Raw genomic sequence first — 15,954 nt, 5'->3', positions numbered from 1 at the left:
TGAGGCTTCATCAGTGAGTAGCTAGACCTAATACCGAAGTGTATAGCGAAAAGAACTTATATACTCTGCGAACGAGTTTTCCAAGTAGGTGCAACCATTAAGTTACTTAAGTATAAAGAGCTAATAAGCTTCATTTCGGCAATGAAAACATTACTAAAATTAAGGGGATATTAAATCCCACATAGTTTTAAAACCGAATAAGAAACTCAAAGATAGGAATCAGAGAGTTTCTTGCCGAATATAGTAAACTATAAAGTATCGGCAAACACTAGCTTATTAGCTCTTTATACTTAAGTAACACATTTGGGTGTTCTAAAACAGGAAGGCCAGGTGCATTATCTATAATCAACATAACTTTAAAGTTCAGATTTTCTTTCTATCAACTAAAGTTAACTTCTGGAACAAAACATTAATGGAACCATTCATTAAAAATTTCTTTTGTAACCCAACCTTTTTTGTTTGCCTTCCAGTGCACTGGTAATGTGTTAAAATCCACACCTTTCATTGCCTGTGGTCTTAGGGATCGATCAATGAGTAATGATTTTAATAAATGATCTCCTGAAGCATTGCTGCAAAATAATAGTCACAAGATCCTAAGCTGCTTTAAAGCCACCAACACTTTTTGATGATTTCACTATATATATATTCAACTTGGCATTTTTTTTCCAAAAAAGGCCAGTCTCATCTGTGTTCCAAACTTAATCAGGAGTGTAGCCACCATTTTCAATAATTTTGAACAGTTTTGAAAGAAATTTCTTGGCTGCTGGCTCATCTGCAGATGTCGCTTCTCCTTTTATTTTTACATTATGAAGTACGTATCTTTTGAGAAATTTTGTAAGCCAACCTGTGCTTGCAGAAAAATCACAATTGTTGTTTGATGTTGTTGGCTCCTATTCTGAATCTGTCTGTACAACCGTAATGCTTTCTATTTGATGACATTTCCATCTCAAGGTATTGATTTTTTTGTGAGCAATCTTCTATCCACATCACTAGGGCCTTTTCCATCTTCACTTTTATAATGTCTCACATATATGATGACAAATTGGCACCTAATTTTGTTCCATAGAGAACAGATTTTGTAATGGCCTCATCATAATTCTTAATCATTTTCACAGTAGCTTCATTCAATAAAAAATATTTCACTAAGGATGTTGAACTTTCTCTGCTAAATGATCTAAAATTTGGATCTTCATTTCTAAAGAAATAGCTTTCTTCTTTTCTTCCTCTGTCTAACTCAATTATCAACACCATTATTAATGAGGTAATATTATGAAAATATCTGAAAATAATCGATAATTCATCATCATCATCAAATTCCTGTCATGTACCCTCAAGGGGTGTACAGGATATGATAGTACTACATGAAAAATTTACATCATTACTAACTTCCTATCTACAATTTTCCTCCAAATCAGTCTGTTACTTGTCAAGACTCCAACATTACCAGATCTTATATTTCTATCGTCTAAGGTACTTTGTACCGTATCAATCCACCTATATCTTGGTCTTCCTCTGGGTCGTTTTCCTGCCAACTTGGCAGAGAACACTTGTTTTGCTAATCTTTCCTTGAACATTCTGTTTAAGTGACCATACCACCTGAGATTAGCTCTGCTAATGCATTCCTGGATGACGACAATGTCAAGTTCTTTCCTAATATTCTCATTTTTAATATATGATATGATATGATTGCCATTGATGCCATCTGTTCATGCCTCTAATCTTTCTCAGGACTCTCATATCTGCAGTCTCTAGTCTTTGGTCAAGTGTTTTACTTCTGACCCAGCTTTCAGATCCATAAGTTAAAACTGGTTTCAACACTGTCTTGTATACAGCTAATTTAGTGTTATTCCGACTAATTTCTCTCTTATTCCATATGAATTTATTCAATTGACTTCCTACCATACCAGCTTTGTTGATTCTGTTGTCTATTTCCATATTTAATTTACCATCTTCACTAAAAATCGTGCCTAAGTAGCTGAAATGTTTTACCTGTTCCACAGGTTCTCCATTCACAACACAGTTGACATTTTCAATGATTCTGCCTAATTTCATTGTCTTTGTCTTTTTATTGCTGACCTTCATACCATATCTATTACAACAGTTATTCAATTTAGTCAGAGAATTTTGCAGACTTGTAGCAGATTGATTTAGAAGTATAACATCAGCCACATAAAGCAAAGACCTGACATTAAAATCTCCAATTTTGATATCATGTTTAATACCACTTTCCTTAATAATGTGATCCATGTAGATAATGAATAACAGAGGGGATAATGTACATCCTTGTCTCACACCAGAATTAACATTAAACCATCTTCCTGTACTTCCTTCAATTCTAACTGCTGACTTACAACTCAAATAAAGACTAAGTATTGCTTGATATAATGCCCCGTTGACACCATATAACTGAAGCGTATTGAATAGCTTCTCTCTTGGCACCTTGTCATATGCCTTTTCCAAATCGAGTAAACTTAAATACAGATCTTTGTTATATTCCACGATTTCTCCACTATTTGTCGTAAAGTGAAGATCTGATCCTGACAGCCTCTATTTGGCTTGAATCCAGCTTGTTCTTCACCAAGCTTTTCTTCCACAATTCTTCTCAACTGTTTCTCAAGTATGCTTGCATATATCTAACAGTATGGATGCATATTCTTGAAGTATGGATGTCAACACATCCATACTTCAAGAATATCTTTTTCTCCCATTTTCATGTCACCTTTATCATCTCTAACTCCTTTTACAGCACTCTTTCCTCCATTCCTAAGCTTCTTCAACAACCTCCAGAATATTTTGCCACCTTCTTGATATTTATTTTCTATGTTGTTGCCAAAGTCCTCTCATGACTTTTGTTTAGCTAGTTTTACACACTGTTTAGCTTTCTTACTTTTGTCTCTGTATTCTCTAAGAGCACAAGCTGACTTATTTGTCAGGAACTTTTGATATGCTTTCTTCTTTTCCTTCACTGCCTCTTTAACTTCCTGTGTCCACCATGGAGTTCTAATTTTTCTATCCTTGCAGACAACTTCACCACATGCCTCTCTAGCTGAATCAATCAGGGTTTTCTTCAAGGCTTGCCACTGAATCTCCAAGGTTTGGTTCCTGTTCTCAAACTCTCATTTTTCCTTCAATAATCTTTGTGTATGTAATCAACAATTAATTTTACTAATTTGATATTATGCGTACAAAACGTAAATACATATGTACCGTTCTAGGAAATTATAATGGAAATACCCTTTCTAACAGAACTGAATTCAAACAAAAATTTTAAAAATAAAGCGCCATTTGAACCATGTTAAATCCAAATATACCGTGTAAAAATAGAATTGCTTTTGTTTTCTAAACTGTGTTATTTTAAAATTGTGTAAAAAAAGCCATGTAAAAAGAGAATTAGCTGTATATGAGGGTGGTCTGAAAAGTTCTCGGCCTCGACCATCGATGGCAACACTATCAGGAAGATTTTTTTTTTCTAAGTTTGTTACATCTGTTATAAGCATCCACGTGAAATTGCAAGTCATTCTATCAAGTAGGTTGTTCTATACAGCTGTTTGAAGCAAAAGTGTTGTCCATATTCCCTTGAAATGGATAAAATTGAGTATTATGTGGTTATAAAATTCTTTGTAAAAGAAGGTAACACAAAAAGAAATGAATTTGAAGTTCATAAAAGTTTATGGGCACTCTTCTCCTTCGTTTTTGACAATTAAGAAATGGGTTGCCGAGTTGAACATGGCCATACCAGCCTTGAAGATGATCCACGTGAAGGACGCCCACAAAGTGTAACAACACCAGAAATCATTGATCAAGTGCATAATATGGTACTGGATGACCAGTGAGTCAAAGTGTGTGAAATTGCTGAGACTATAGGCATTTAAAAAAAATGTGTAGGATATATTTTGCATGAAGAATTGCAAATGAAAAAGCTTTGCACAAGATGGAGCATTTTAACAAGAAAAAAACTGATTTTGTGTGTCGATTTTTTACAATGGATGAGAGTTGGATTCACTATCACACACCAGAATCCAAACAGCAGTCAAAACAGTTGACAGAAGCCGGTTGCTCAGCGCCAAAGAAGTCGGTTCCCATCAGCAGGAAAGGTCATGGCACATTGGTGTTTTGGGATGCTAAAAGCATTTTGTTTATTAATTATCTTGAAAAGGGTAAAACAATAATCAGGGAACATTATTCTGATCTTTTAACCAGACTAGACGAAAAAATTTGTGAGAAAAGACCCAGTTTGCAGAAGAAAAAAATCATCTTTCATCAGGACAATGCACCTGCCCACAAAGGTGTTTTTGGCAATGGGAAAATTAAGGGATTTCCACTATGAATTGTTGGAACATCCACCCTATTCTCCAGATTTGGCTCCCTCTGATTTCTATCTCTTCCCAAAACTAAAACTCTTCCTCGCTGGTCAGCATTTTTCTTCGAATCAAGAGGTGATTGCAGCTGTAGAGGGGTATTTTGCAGATCTTACTGAGAACCACTACAGGGGTGAGATAATGGTGCTTAGGCATTGCTGGAATAAATGTATTAGTCTTAAGGGAGATTATATTGAAAAATAAAAATTATTTTGAAATTATAAATTGGTTTTTTCATTGTTAGGCCGAGAACTTTTCAGACCGCCCTCGTATATATTTGTGCAGCAAATCTAGAAAACATTAAGAGGCTTGCCTTTATCCACATATACTCTCTCTCACTCTCCTCTCTTGACTTTTCATGGTTATTTTTTAAGCTGAAATTGTAAGCGATATGGAATATACAGTAATGGATCCTTTATTAAGCCACATATGGAGAACTATTTTGCTGATTTTGCCAGCAGCATAGTTCACTGCATAAAAAATGGGGATTCTCAACAGAGCTCGTTACATATTACTACTCAGTGGCCTTCCACGAACACTTGGAAAAGTAGTAGCACTCTAAAAACATCACTCATGTTTTCAGAGTGCTGAAACCAATGGGGAAAAAACAAACTGTGTCTTTGCTCTGGAGTCCAAAGATGACTCTGGTCAACTTACCAATAAGCAAAGTAGTGATATTATACCAAGCAATGAAACTGATTTAACAAATGACTCACATAGTATACCATGGAAGTATGGCTTTTCCACTGTGGGTATGGCATACCCCAACTTCTACTCACACTAATTGACTCCTAGATAATTTCCTTCAGTCAAGTTTTTTTTTTTTTTTAATGCATGTCAACTAGGGATATATCCAATGCTACTAACAGATCCACCAACGTTTAAGTGTGTCCAGAGAATTTAGTTATTGTACAATGACAGAACTTCTCCAAAGTTTGGTGTGCTTCACACAGTGGTGGTCAGAACATCAGTTCCAATAGCATTTTAGGTTTCTGAGGTTTAGTAATAACTACTGCAATCATGCAATCTATCTTGGCTATCTCGGGAAGAATGTTTTCACCTCCTCAATTAGGCCCACCTGCTGTTTCCTGTCCTAATATAATACACTAAAAATCAATGTCGCAGACTTCTAATAAATAAAAGCCAATACCATCATCATCATCGTCAAATTCCTGATATGTACCCTCAGGGAGTGTACAGGATATTATGATAGTATTACATGAAAAAGTTACATGATTACTAACTTCTGATTGACAATTTTCTTCCAAATTAATCTGTTATCTGTCAAGACTCCAACATTATCAGTTCTTATATTTCAGTCTTCTAGGCACTTTTTACTATATCAGTCCACCTACATTTGGTCTTCCTCTGGATTTTTTTCTTGCCAACATGACAAAGAATACTTGTTTTGCTAATCTTTCTCCTCCCATTCTGTTTAAATGGTCATACGATCTCAGATTAGATGGAATCGACCAATCTTTTCTGGCAAAGGTTGGTCGATTGGTAGAGCCACTGCTACTAATAGCTCGCAAAAAGTTAAGCAAGTTTGAGCGCGGTTAGTAGTTGGAAGGGATTCAATCGTTCGCTGCTGTTGGCACACTCTCCCCCAATGAGTCTTTGGCCTCCCTAGAGGTGTCACATAATAATAATAATAATAATAATAATAATAATAATCTCAGATTAGCTTTGCTAACACATTCCTGCATGTTAACAATGTCAAGTACCTTTCTAATATGATTCTGCCATTGATGCCATCAGTTCAGGCCTCTAATTTTTCTCACAAATCTAATATTTGTGGTCTCTAGTCTTTGATAGTGTGTTTTATTTCTAATCTCACTCTCAGATTCATAAGTTAAAATTGGTTTGAACACTACATAGATATACAGCTAGTTTAGTGTTTTGACTAATTTCTATCTTATTCCATATAAATTTATTCAGCTAACTTCCTACTATACCAGCTTCACTAATTCTATTGTTTATTTCCATATTTAATTTGCCAACTTCACTAAATATTGTGCCTAAAATGGTTAAAATATCTGATTTGTTCTATAGGTTCTCCATTCACAATGAAGTTGATATTTTCAACTGCATTGTGAATGGAGTTGATATTGAAATTGGAGTTGATATCAAAAATGCTTCTGTCTTTTTTCATTGTCTTTGTCTTGTTATTGCTGACCTTATACCATATCTATTACAACAGTTATTCAATTTAGTCTGGGAATCTTGCAGGCTTATGCCGGATTTATTTAGAAGTATAATATCATCTGCATAAAGTAAAGAGCTGAGATTAACATCACCAATTTTGATACGAGGTCTAATACCACTTTCCTTCATAATGTGATCCACATTGATAAAGCAATGAAGATAATGTGTACCCTTGTCACACACTTAATTTAAAATCAGACCATATTCTTGTATCTCCTTCAATTTTAACTGATGATTTACAGTTCAAATAGAGATTATGTATTGCTTGATATAATGTCCCATTTTCACCATATAATTGTAGCATTTCCTCTTGACACCTTGTCATATGTCTTTTCCAAATATATGAAACTTAAATACAGATCTTTGTTATATTTCCAAAATTTCTCAACTCTTTGTATTAAAGTGAAAATATGATCCTGACAGCCTTTATTTGGTCTGAATCCAACTTCTTCTTCACTAAGATTCCTTTCCCAATTTTTCGCAGCCATTTCTAAAATATACTTGCATAAACCTCATTAGGAACACTCAATAAGGAAATATCTCTGTAATTCTTGTTCAGTTTTATTTCCCTTTTTAACAGATGAGTACTAGAGTTCTACTCCAATAATCTGGAATTTGACTATCTGACCAGGCCTTTGAGTAATGCAATGCAGCCACTGCAAAGCCACTCCATATTTGAGAATTTCTCTGGTTGAATATTATCTACTCCAACTGCATTTCTAGATGTCATGTATTTTGTTTAGCACTTACTACCAAATAATTACAAATCTTTCCAAGTAATTACCCTAGACATCTAGAATATCTTTATCTTCAGTTTTCATGCACCTTTATTCAATTTCCCATTCTGAAATTTGGTCTTCAAGAAGTTTATCATTGAACTGTTTCTCCCATGTTCTGTGTTAAATACCATAGCTACTCCCTTTCCCTGATCAAAATGCTGAAACTTGTAAAATTAGTCCTGTTAATTTCAGAAGTCTTGATTTTATAGTTTCCATATAATCTCATGTGGGCTTAAGTTTAAAGTCACATAATTTCTACTATACATACCACATAGATTCTGAACAAACCAGACAAACATTGTTTTGTTTTAATCATAACTGTAGTTTTGTGGAATGAACAGATCAGCTCCCTCCCAATTTTTTAAACAGAAACTCATTCGCTTAATTATAAAACAAAACCAGCAAATTAAAAAAAAAATACTCTGAAATACATAATTCATACTTTACCAGATATTTTTTATTTCTTTCAGCATTGCTGAATGTATGTATCCTCTTCACATTTACCTTTATTCTGCAATAATCAAATTGTATTACATAAAGTATATAGTATAAGTGCTGAAGACTTTTTGTTTATCTATAAGCTAACAGCAATTCTAAAAAGTCAGGCAAATTTCCAATTGAAAATAGAAAGTGGCATCAAGTATAAATATACTTACCTTTTCAAGGTCTTATCTATGTGTCTATATGTGCATACATGAGAGAGAGAGAGAGAGAGAGAGAGAGAGAGATGTTTCTTTTTAAAAACTTTGTTTCTTACACGTATTAAAGGGTGTAGTTTTTGGCAAAACTCATAAATCAAAAGTGCTAGTGCATATAGTGCTGTAAATAGCAATATCTATCAGTTGCACTCTGTTTCTATCATAAGAAATTGGCATTTTTCAAAAGCAAAAACATTTTAACAATAATATGGGTGAAATGATGTAAAATAACCATAATTTACTTTTACAAATATTTTTAGAGACTCTTAGCTCAGTCAGTATAGATGAAGCACTTTGGTCAGAAAGACATGGGTTAAATTCCCGTCCATGATGTGAGGAACCTTTACTTAGTCTCTTTCGACTAAAGGTGAGTTAGCCTATCTCATAAAGAGATAGAGGTTTTTTTTACCCCCACCCAGAAACTCTGTTTTTTTTGTCCCTCAGAAGGCAAACTGGTCCTATGAACACACAAGGATCTACAGCCATGAATACCTGTCCTTATGGGATGCAGCAGAGGAGTGACATGCCAGCTGCATTAATTTGTCATAAACCCCTCATTAGGGAACTAACCTGTCCTAAGGGATGGATGAGAAAAGGAAGGAAGGAAGGACAATATTTTTACAATTTTTACATATTAGATTTCTTATAATTAGTTTTGGTTATCATAATTACATGCTATCAGCTCACCAACATATACAATTAATGGATAATATATATATTTAGAAAATGAAAAGTGTCTTGATTAAATTATCTATCAAACTATCAAAGTACCCTCATAACAGGAATAGAGGAATATACAGGACGCTATGATAGTATCACATGATTAAGTTAACATTATTACTAATTTCTATCAACAATTTTCCTCCAAATAAGTATGTTATCTGTCAGGACTTTAACAGATCTTATATTTAGGTTTTCTAAAGCATTTCTAACTGCATTAATCTCTAGCACTTGTGTCTTTTCCTAATATGATGACACCAAGTACCTGTTTGCTAACCTTTCCTCTCACATTCTGTTTAACTAGTCATACCAAATCAGATTTACTTTGCTCACACATTTCTGAATGCTAACAATGTCAAGTTCTAATATCTTCATTAATATGATTCTGCACTGATGCAATCGGTTCACTTTCTTATTTTTCTTGAAACTGTGGTCTCCAGTCTTTGATCAACTGTATTACTTCTAAGCTCACAGATCCATAAGTTAAAACTAGTTTGAGCACTGTCTTGTACATAGCTATACTAGTGTTGAATAATTTCTTGCATATTCCATATAAATTTACTCACTACCACATCAGTTTTACTTATTATAGATGAAATATTTAATTGTTCTATAGCTTCTCCATTCATGATACAGAGAATGTGTTTAATGTTCTTACCTATTTTCATGATCTTTGTCTTGTTGTTTTCATATCAAATCTGTTATAGTATTCATTCAAATTAGTTAAGAAATCCTGCAGAATATATTGGCTTTACTTAAGAGTTTAACATCACTTATTTATTTTTATATTAGGTTTAATGTCAATTTCCTTAATGTGATTCATATAGCTGATGAATAATAGTGGAAAGAGCATGCACTCTTTCCACTATTACATCTGATTTTACATCAACTTTCTGTGCCTCCTTCACTGTTAGCTACTAACAATTTAATTAATATTTCCTTTACACCAGTGCTTCCCAAACTTCTGGATGTCAGGGGCCCCTTTGGAAAAATTAAAATATTTCACGGTCCCCCCCCTCGAAAAAAAATCGTAATATAGACATATATTATCATAATATTTATTGTATTTATATTCAATACAAAACATACACAGCAAATATTGCAAAAATCAAATGCAAATATTACATTTTTTGCATCTTACATACACATTTGGCACGGCACATTATCTCATATTTTTATATAGATAGATATATTGTTATTGCAGATTTGCAGTACAAGCACATGAAACGTAAAACAATTAATAAAGAAAGAATTAAAAACAAAAAAGAAGTTTAAGATAAAAAAAAGTGGTAGAGACTTTCTTTTAAGATAAAAAAACTACTTAGTCTTAAAACATTTTTCATTTCTTTTAATTATTTCACGGCTCCCCTCAACAAAACCTACGGCCCCCAAGGGGACCACGGCCCACAGTTTGGGGAAGCGCTGCTTTACACTATCTATTGTAGTGCCTAGAGTGGGCTGCTCGGTGTGCATTAAACAATTGCAGGTAGACAGATAATGAAGTATGAGATTTCTGTAGTTGACAAAGTTGCAGGATGTAGTACAAATCCACCAAAGAAGAATGCTGTTATGTTTGGTGCAGGTAATGTTGTCAACATTCAAGCCAACGGCTTGTGTAATCTCTTTGACACATACAGGGTGTTCGGGATAAATTTGACATATTTATAATTAATTATATTTTTCCGTAAGTTACATGTATTAACACACACTTCTCTTCATTTAAAAGTTTGGACCCTTCTTCATTCATATACAAGATGTCAGAAAGGATGGATAGCTGGAACCCACCTGAATCATGGAAGAGAATAACTTGTATCATGATGATTCGTGCCCGCCATCAAAATAAGGATATTACGACTGCTGCCCAATGCTCCCTGAATACAGTAAAAACAATCAGGCATGAACTAGAGACTTGCAATGGTGACTACGAGGATGTAGCAAGAAGAAAGATCCCTAGCAGACGATCTGATTGCGTTCGTACAGCAGAATTCCTCGCAAATCTGCAGGAACAGGTGTTGAAGAACCCTGACATTGGAATTCGGGCTTTGTTCGTGGAGTTGCTAACTGTAGTCAAGCCCTGGATAACAAGGGTAGCCAATGGTAGGCCGTATGTATGGCAGCAGGATTCGGCCCCTTGCCACACCTCTGGGAAAAGTCAAAAATGGTTGTCTGAAAATTTCTACGACTTCACCAGTCCAAATGTTTGGCCTCCAAACTCCCCAGACCTTAACCCCATGGATTATTTTGTATGGGGCGCAGTTGAAAAAGACACCAATCGCACTTCCAGTAATACAAAAGCCCAGTTAATGGATAAAATTAAAACAGTTTTTGCGGCCCTTCCCGGGGAGACTGTAGCATCAGCTTGTTCGAGGTTCCGAAGCAGAATTGAAGCTGTGATCGATGCTAATGGTGGTTATTTTGAGTAAATCTTGTTGATAGTATTGTAATTGACTCTGCCTGTAATGTTTTTTTGTCAATTCATTAAATTTAATAGATACAAAGAAGATTTTCTTTTTCCTTACGAAACTGTCAAATTTATCCCGAACACCCTGTATACCAAAAGGACATATAATCTGGTGTGTCTTAGAGAGAGGGAGAGATGTTGAGCTTCCCAGAGAAGAAAAAACATACAAGTCTCTGTAGGATGCTCTGGAAGATCCTTTACAGTTAGGGCATAGTTAAGAGACAACTGTTTCCATCTATGTGACAGAGCCAGTTCATTTGCTTCAACATGAAGACTTGGAGTCGGCAATGTGCAAAGGCACCAGTAGCTATCTGTATTCTCTGATGATGGATGGGATCCAACTTAAATAATATTTCCATCACAGGCTACTCTACTTGCAGAACCATAGACTTGAGATCCATAATCCAGCTTTGAACCTATAAGCAATGAAGATCGATCTGCATCCTATTCAGTAGAGGATAGAGTGCGAAGGAGATTCAATGCTCTCTTGCACTCTTTTCTTAGTTTGACAAATGCACGCAAGGAACTTAAGTTTTCTGTCAAAGATGCATCCCAAAAATTTGGTTTCTGCTGCAACTGGAATAATGATTTGTCCCAATCTTAACTCAAGATATGAATGAAGAGTTCATTTTTGGCAGAAACGTACACAGACACATTTTTCTACTGAAAACCTGAACCCATTACTAAGAGCCCATGGAGAGAGATATGATCAATTCCTTGTCGAAGTCATATTTCACTTGCCTTCATGTTACAAGAGTGACAGTAAATTGTGAAGTCAACATATATAGCATTGCCTACAGTGGGAGGAAGCTGTTCAGTGATTGAGATAACTTTGATAGAAAAAAGTGTCACACTTAAGACAGAGCCTTGGGCAACACTGTTCTTGATTATGTGGATGAGATAGCATACTTGCCATTTGCACCTGGAAGACTTGGCTAGACAGAAAAGTTTCAATAAATACAGAAAGATGTCCTCTGAAACCTAGATTATAGAGGGCTTTTAATATGCCATATCTCCAGGCTGTGTTAAGTTTTTCCATGCCCAGGAACACTGAAATCAGATTTTCTTGTTTCTGGAATGTGTCTCTTATACACATTTCTTAATGTACCATATGGTCCAAAGTTGAACAATGTGCATGAAAGCCACACTGTGTGTTGGAGAGAAGCTTGTTGCTTTCTAAGAAGAAAGAAAAATGGTACATTTAAGGCTTCCAGAGAAGCCTTGAATTTACCATTTTTCCAATATCTTACAAAGGCTGGTTGGTATCCGGAGAGTTCATCGGAAAGGCAATTCATCGAAAGACAATTCATCGAATGAACAATTCATCGAACGACAATTCGTCACAAATGAAATTCATCGAAAAAACAGTTCACCGAAAAAATTTAAAATTTTCGAAAATGTTATGAGAAAATTGATCCATTTAGAACAAAACCTGAACCGTGAATAAGGAGATCACAATGCTACTTTCATAGGGAAAAATTATAGAACAATATGGTTCTTATAGGCTTTCTTGTCCGATAACTGTTTCATGTCTGTTCATCGGACTGATTTGCCTGTTTCCAGAAGAAAAGCGCAGCCGTATCTATATTATGCCTGCTAATTTACCTTTAGCAGAACAGGACTGATAAAAATTATGCGTAAATGGGATCCAACTACCCAGGTCTTTCTAACTAAATGGCTTCGATTTTGCCGACTGAACTATGCGGGCTTCATTATTATTATTACTGTTGCTAGTAGTAATATGCGACTTCAATACAGCAATTATTATGGGATGAATTTTACTCAGATTCGCTATTTGAAACTTTTACAAGAAAATGTCGAACCGTTCCAGTTTTCAGTTCAGCTATATTCGGGGTGACAAAGAAATAATGTGTCCAAATTATGTAATGTATTACAAAAACTCTCTGACTTAAATGACTTAGTAGAAGTTGTTGGTACAAGAAGCATGGTTCAGTTTTTGTTCTAAATGGATTACTTTTACCATAACATTATTGAAAATTTAAAATTTTCGGTGAATTGTTTTTCGATGAATTGCATTTTCGACGAATTGTCTTTCGATGAATTGCCTTTTCGATGAATTGTCTTTCGATGAATTTTCCTGTAACCAGGCTGGTTACAGCAAAAGGTTGATAATTATTTGTTTGTGTTGGATCCTTTCTGGGTTTTGGGATGGCAATGACAACTGACTTATGCCAAGAATCCAAACTCTTCCTCTGTAAGTATTCTGTTGTATATTAAGAGAAGGCGATTTCGAGATGATGACAGAAGATGTTTTATCATCTCATAATGGATGTTATCAGGACTTGCTGCACTGGAATGAGACAATAAAAGAGCTAAGAATTATCAACACATTAGCACAAGAAAAGTATATTTAATCTATCGAGATATTTCAGTTTGAAAATAACAAACTATCATCAGTGGCTTGACAGGAAACAGTTTTTACAAGGTAGAATACAAACAATTGATCATTCAAAATTAGAATGAGCCATGTGATGTTACATTGATAATCACGATACATTTCACTGAAGAAAGGTAAACATAAGAGTGCAGAAATAAATAACATGTATAAATTTACAATGTTAAACCAAAAACTTAATTTATAAAATCATATTAAAGATATCATTAGACAGATAGAGTATCTAGAAGGTCTTAATTTAAAAAAAAAAAAAAAGGAATGAAATTGCCGGGTACTGCACTTTTTCAGATATATAGACGACATTTTTGCAGTGTGGCCTCACAAACAGAGATTCCTTACCTTCCTTTTTAGCCAAAATCAATACTTTACACCCTCGTATCATGTTCACCATGGAAATTGAAAAAGACAACAAATTATCCTTTTTAGACATCCTTCTCATCCACTCACCATCAGGTAATTTAACAACATCTGTTTACAGAAAACCCACTTTTACTGGACGTTACATTCACAAACAACCTGCTCGTCATCCTTCTCAAAAGACAGGAATTCATACAATGTTTAATTCGACAAGCTAGAACTAATTGTTCAACTCTCCACCATTTACAGAAAGAACTTTCTACTATCAAAAATACATGAAATTAAATGGCTTCTCTGAAAGGACTACACAACATCTCTTAGAATTCTACAAGACAAACCAAAACAAAAAGAATCAATACGTCGAGTTCTAATCCCAACATATATCTCTGGAATTTCAGAACCAATTTCAAGAATTCTGAAGAAATATGATCTAACAGCTACTTATATTCCTATTAATAAAATATCCACCTATTTCTCATCGTCTAAAGATAAACGCTCAACTATGTCTCTTCCTGGTGTATACCAAGTTCCATGTGACTGCCATCTTTCTTACTTTGAACATACTGGATACTCTAAAGAAAAAAGAATACAAGAACATCAATCTTATATTTTTCACAACAAATCCGATAAGGCTGGATTGGCACAACATGGAATAGAGACAAACCACAACATTCTCTGGTCCAAAACTTGCCTTCTACACAGATGTCAGTATAAATTTGAACACCTATTCAAAGAGGGTACTGAGGCCTTACTTCAATGCCCTAACTTGAAGTGGAATGACTGCATATCCTTGTCAAAAATATGGGAAAGTTTGATCTGAATAACACATTACTTTTTTTTTAATTAAGACCTTCTAGAAACTACATCTGTCTAATGATCTTTAATATCATTTTATAAATTTAGTTTTTGTTTGGCATTGTAAATTTATACGTTATTTATTTCTGCACTCTTATGTTTACCTTTTTTCAGTGAAATGATATCGTGATTAGTGATATAACATCACATGGCTCATTCTAATTTTGAATGATCAATTGTTTGTATTCTACATTGTAAAAATTGTTTCCTGTCAAGCCATTGATGATAGTTTGTTATTTTCAAACTGAAATATCTCAATATATTAAATATACTTTTCTTGTGCTAACATGTTGATAATTCTTAATTTCATGTTAAAAGTTTCTCTCAAAAGTAGAAAAAAATAGCTATTTTTAGTTCCTGCTTAACAAATGGCAGCCTAGCACACTGGTAGAAAAGTTTAGCTACTGTTTCTTGTTCAATATTAAAATTTTAGTAGGATATGAAGCTACTGCTGAGATTCTGACAAATTTTTCTCCAAGAATGTCTACAATAACTTTGGGATCAGCAACAAGACGTCTGTTCTACTTTCATTTTCTGGATTTTATCCCATACAATTTTTGCACTAGTTGTTTGATTAATCAATGATATAAATTGAATCCAATATGATTTTTGACTCTGACATCTCACATAACATGTTTTGGTCAAGCAGTCATTTAAAAGCTATTAAGTTTGGTGCAGTGGGGTATCTATGAAATGTATCCCATGATCTGCCTTAATATTTTTTGGCTATTTGGCACTCTGGGTTCCACCAAGGCTTTGGATAGAGTGCAAATCGAGATGATGTTTTTGGAACTGATGCTGTTGCTGCTTAGGCAATACAGTCTGTTATATGTTTAACTGATAGGTGTCTGATTGACTGTTTCAGCATTAAATAAAGATGGGAAAAAAAGTATTCCAGTCAGCTTGATCCATTTTCAACATAGATATCCATGTAAGAGAACATGGTTCCTGTGAAGACAGAGTGCAAATAAAAGGAAAATTATTACTTCCTTATATATTCTCTTCAACATCGCATGTGAGCAGTGGAAAGATGGTAGGGGAACAGATTGTAAGATCGATTGCAGAATATGAGCAAGTAAGCATATTGAAGAAAGTATTGAGTCTA

General features: G+C 34.5%; 1 protein-coding gene across 1 annotated transcript in view; it reads right to left on the bottom strand.

Annotated features, from left to right (window-relative positions):
• Positions 1-15,954, bottom strand: part of LOC150100569 (uncharacterized) — a 305,525-nt gene that overhangs the window by 123,555 nt on the left and 166,016 nt on the right. The window contains exon 6 of the mRNA XM_090401835.1: positions 7,790-7,853. Within this exon, the coding sequence (XP_090257961.1) occupies positions 7,790-7,853 (64 nt within the window). The remainder of the gene's footprint in view (positions 1-7,789; positions 7,854-15,954) is intronic.

The sequence above is a fragment of the Typopeltis vanoorti genome, chromosome 12 (assembly GCF_054136105.1).
Source record: "Typopeltis vanoorti isolate ZY-2024b chromosome 12, IOZ_Tvanoo_1.0, whole genome shotgun sequence".
NCBI classification, from domain to species: Eukaryota; Metazoa; Arthropoda; class Arachnida; order Uropygi; family Thelyphonidae; genus Typopeltis; species Typopeltis vanoorti.
The sequence above is the reverse complement of the archived record's forward strand: the minus strand, read 5'-3'. Positions and strand labels throughout refer to the sequence as shown.